Source organism: Trachymyrmex cornetzi, unplaced genomic scaffold, assembly GCF_001594075.2.
Source record: "Trachymyrmex cornetzi isolate Tcor2-1 unplaced genomic scaffold, Tcor1.1 scaffold125, whole genome shotgun sequence".
Classification (NCBI taxonomy): Eukaryota; Metazoa; Arthropoda; class Insecta; order Hymenoptera; family Formicidae; genus Trachymyrmex; species Trachymyrmex cornetzi.
Window position 1 is genome coordinate 114,772 of NW_017295817.1, and position 3,551 is coordinate 118,322.

Genomic DNA, 3,551 nt, shown 5'->3' on the forward strand with positions numbered 1-3,551 from the left:
GCCGATGGGTGCCCGGGGGGGTCACAGCCGGGAGTGGAGAGATAGGTCGGCGCTAAGAAAAGGGACGGTCATACTAAAGGACACGTCGAGGAGGGATGAGAGGAGTGCAATCACCTGCGGCGAATGGATGCACGTGACCCATGTAGGCTGCGATCGAGGCACTACAGCGGTGTGTGGGTTAGCGCCTTAGTGGCGTTTTGCTTTGTACTCCCTACGCTGCTGCGGAAGAGAACCCGCTATGTGGGTGTCAGGAAGGAAGGAGAGTGGTGGAAGGCGAACCACGGAGTGAGTCGGCGAGCTCCGCGGCCGGAAGATTTCGTCGACAATCATACAACAAATGGATATGGACACAGGGAACGATAAAAACTTGCAGGATCTCGGATGCCTGCACCGGTCTCCCGGGGGTAGTGTCCCCGCTCCCGGGCGATCGACTCCCGAGGCTTCGGGCCCGGGAGGCTCATGCCAGGGGCAAACCGTGGAGTGGCCGACGGGCTTCACGGCGAATATGGCTACCGGCCGGACAAACGAAGAGGAGGCGGCAAGATTGACAGGGAAGGAAGGTATACATTCTAAGGCAGGAGAGACTGTGGAGACAACTCCGAAACCTCAGAGCAAGAGAGGGAACAATAAAGAACTCCGACTGCTGCTGGAAAGGACCGAGATAGAGGAGGTCAACCAGGGCGGACCAACTAGGGGACCAGCAATGTCGGACCTAGCCACAGGGGCGAGAAGCCTGAGATCCAGGGCAACAAGAGGTACCGACGCAAAGTATCCTAAGGAAACAAGGATCAGGGTTGTCGGCGGGGAGATAGTGGACTCCCCAGTGGCTGAAAGCTCAACGGGCACGCCCATGGGAGAAATCGCACCGGTGAAAAATAAGGGTACGATCGACCTCACGGCAGCGATGAGTGACACTGGGGAGAATAGTGTCGCTAATAGCACGGGCACAGTGGAATTCACGTCGATGACTGAAGCAGAAAATACTGAGTCGTCCTTCGAAGAAATACCGCGTAAGGGCAAGAAGAGAGGACGCAAGCCCAAAGGAAGTAACGTGCCAGGATCACATGCGCTGTCAAAGATCTCTTCCAAGCGCATGGAATTCGAGGACGATGAATTGGACAGAGAAGATTTTTTCCAAATCGCAAAGAAAGCCGTGCACGGCATGAAAAAGAGGAAAGGTCTGGTCGAATGCCAACTTGACGACAGACTGTCCTCAAAACAGAAAGACGCGATAGAAGAGGTGACGCTACTCTTTCCACAGATGTCCCCTAAATCGATAGTGGCGGAAACTCTGAGAGTATTAGACCTGGCGGGAGAAGCGGAAAGAAGGACGCAAACTATGAAGGGGGATTTACGACGACAGATGAAGGTAGGGGTCAACGTGGCGAAGATCGCCATACAGCGACTCGTCTCAGATATCGCCAAAAGTACGGGACCCGTGGACGAGGTGAGAAACAGCAACCTCGCCTTGGAAAGAGAAGTCCTCAAGATGAGGAGAGAGATGGATACTCTGAGGAGGGAGAGAACCGCACTTAAAGATCAGGTGGAAACCCTCACACGAACGGTTCAAGATCTCAGAGAGAAGGAAGAACGTAGAGGACTTGGACGAGAAGGAATAAATCTCTCGCAGTTAGAGGAAGAAACAGCGGACGAATTCCCGGCATCGAGGACACGGAAGGGAAAAACCCAAACCTCGGTCCTAGTCGAGTCGGATGAGATGAGCGAGGCCCTCCTACCTCCGGTGTATAGGCCGGCGCTAGGAGGTGTCTGAAAAAGGATGGAGGATAGACCGCGAGCGTGGACGTCACCGGTAGGATTGTGACGAGTGCGAGTGAAGGGACTCGGGAGGAACAACGGACTACGAGCAGGGCGGTAAGAGCAAGCGAAACACGTGCGAGAGACAGTTCTCTATCCCCAGCACGAGAGTATCCGGCTGAAGGGGATGAGTGGACGAAGGCTAAAAGCAGGAGGGCATTAAAAAGGGCCAGGAGGAAAGAGAGGGAGAAAACAGCTCCGGAAAAAGACGTTCGGCGGGAGGTGGCGCTGGAAAGAGCCGCCCGACCCACGAGGGACAGGAACCTACGTAGGACGACGGAAGTAGCGATCAGGGAAGCCCCAGAAGGAAGAAGAACTGGGGGAGCTATAAACCGGACTACGAATAAAATACCGGTGCGACCGGCAGCGAAGGACCCGCGATTCCGAGCCCACAGGACCGCAGCAGTCCTGCTGAGATGCGAGGAGGCAGGTGGGAATTCCGCGCCGACGTATGCAGACGTCATGAGGATGGCGAGGGACAAGATATCCCTGGAGGAGTTGGAGATATCCAACACCCGGATATGAAAGGTCCAGGCAGGGGGATTACTCATTGAAATCCCGAGCGGAGAAGAGGCCAGTGCGAAGGCGGAGGCGCTCGTTGATCGGCTGAAAACGGTAATCGCCGAGAGCGAGTTTGAGAAGAAAGTGAGCGTGATACGCCCGGTGCAGAGAGCGGAGGTCAGGCTGATCGATGTAGACCAGTCAGCCACGGTGGAGGAGGTGATCGCGGCGGTGTCCAAATGCGGAAAGGTGCCTGCTACAAGTATTAGAGCAGGCCCATTGAGGCAGGGCAGGGGCGGCCTGAGCACCGTATGGATACAGTGTCCGTTATCGGGAGCGAACTTGATGCTCAGCAGCGGTAAGCTGAGAGTCGGTTGGACTATGGCGAAAGTTGTCCCACTGGCAAAAAGGAGGCTGCAATGCTTCCGGTGCCTTGCGGTGGGACATACCAGAGCCAACTGTCTAAGCACCGTGGACAGATCGGCATGGTGCTTCCAGTGCGGGGGAAGCGACGGCCATAGGGCTTTCGGGTGTCGAGCTTCGCCGAGATGCCCAGTGTGTGCCGCGAGAGGTATGAATGCGAACCATAGAACGGGATCCGTGTCGTGCGTACCGTATAACGGGAGAGGACAGACACCGCGAAACGAGGAAGCAAACGTGGTAGGAACAGAGGAAGCGAGCGAGGGGGCCGATCGGGGGGCCCAGGCTCCAGGGTCTGCGAGAGCAGAGGGTATGGAGACTTGTGATGGCTAGGTTAGTGCAGATTAACGTTAACAGGTCGAGGCCCTCGCAGGACCACATAGGTAAGGTCTCCGAAGAAATGGACATCGGATTGGTCGCTGTGGCGGAACCTGCCCGTATACCGGACGGCGGTAAATGGCTCGTCTCCACGGACGAACCACCGTCCGCAGCGATAACGTGGCACTGGGGTAGGCGCTAGGACACCGTGTGTACCCCGGTGCAGAGGAGCGAGGTTCGTGGCTGTGGACTGGGGGGACGTGACGATTGTTTCGTGCTATTTCCCCCCCAGCCTCAGTCACGCCGAATTCGTCCACGACTTAGACGAAATGGACGACAAGTTACGGGATGTGCTACGGAGGGGACATCCAACGATAGTGGCTGGTGATTTTAACGCCAGAGCGTAGGCCTGGGACCCGGAACGGCCGAACAGGAGGGGAGGCATCCTTCTGGGCTGGATGGGGACGAGGGGACTGCAGCTCATCAATAATGGAGGC

The 3,551-nt window shown here is 56.6% G+C and overlaps 1 protein-coding gene across 1 annotated transcript in view; it reads left to right on the forward strand.

The window, feature by feature from the left end:
• The window catches only part of LOC108770341 (uncharacterized), a 3,885-nt gene extending 629 nt beyond the window's left edge, over positions 1-3,256 (forward strand). Inside the window, exons 2-5 of the mRNA XM_018521889.1 lie at positions 354-1,763; positions 1,919-2,245; positions 2,354-3,029; positions 3,094-3,256. Of these exons, the coding sequence (XP_018377391.1) occupies positions 354-1,763; positions 1,919-2,245; positions 2,354-3,029; positions 3,094-3,256 (2,576 nt within the window). The remainder of the gene's footprint in view (positions 1-353; positions 1,764-1,918; positions 2,246-2,353; positions 3,030-3,093) is intronic.
• The last annotated feature ends 295 nt before the right edge of the window (positions 3,257-3,551 follow it).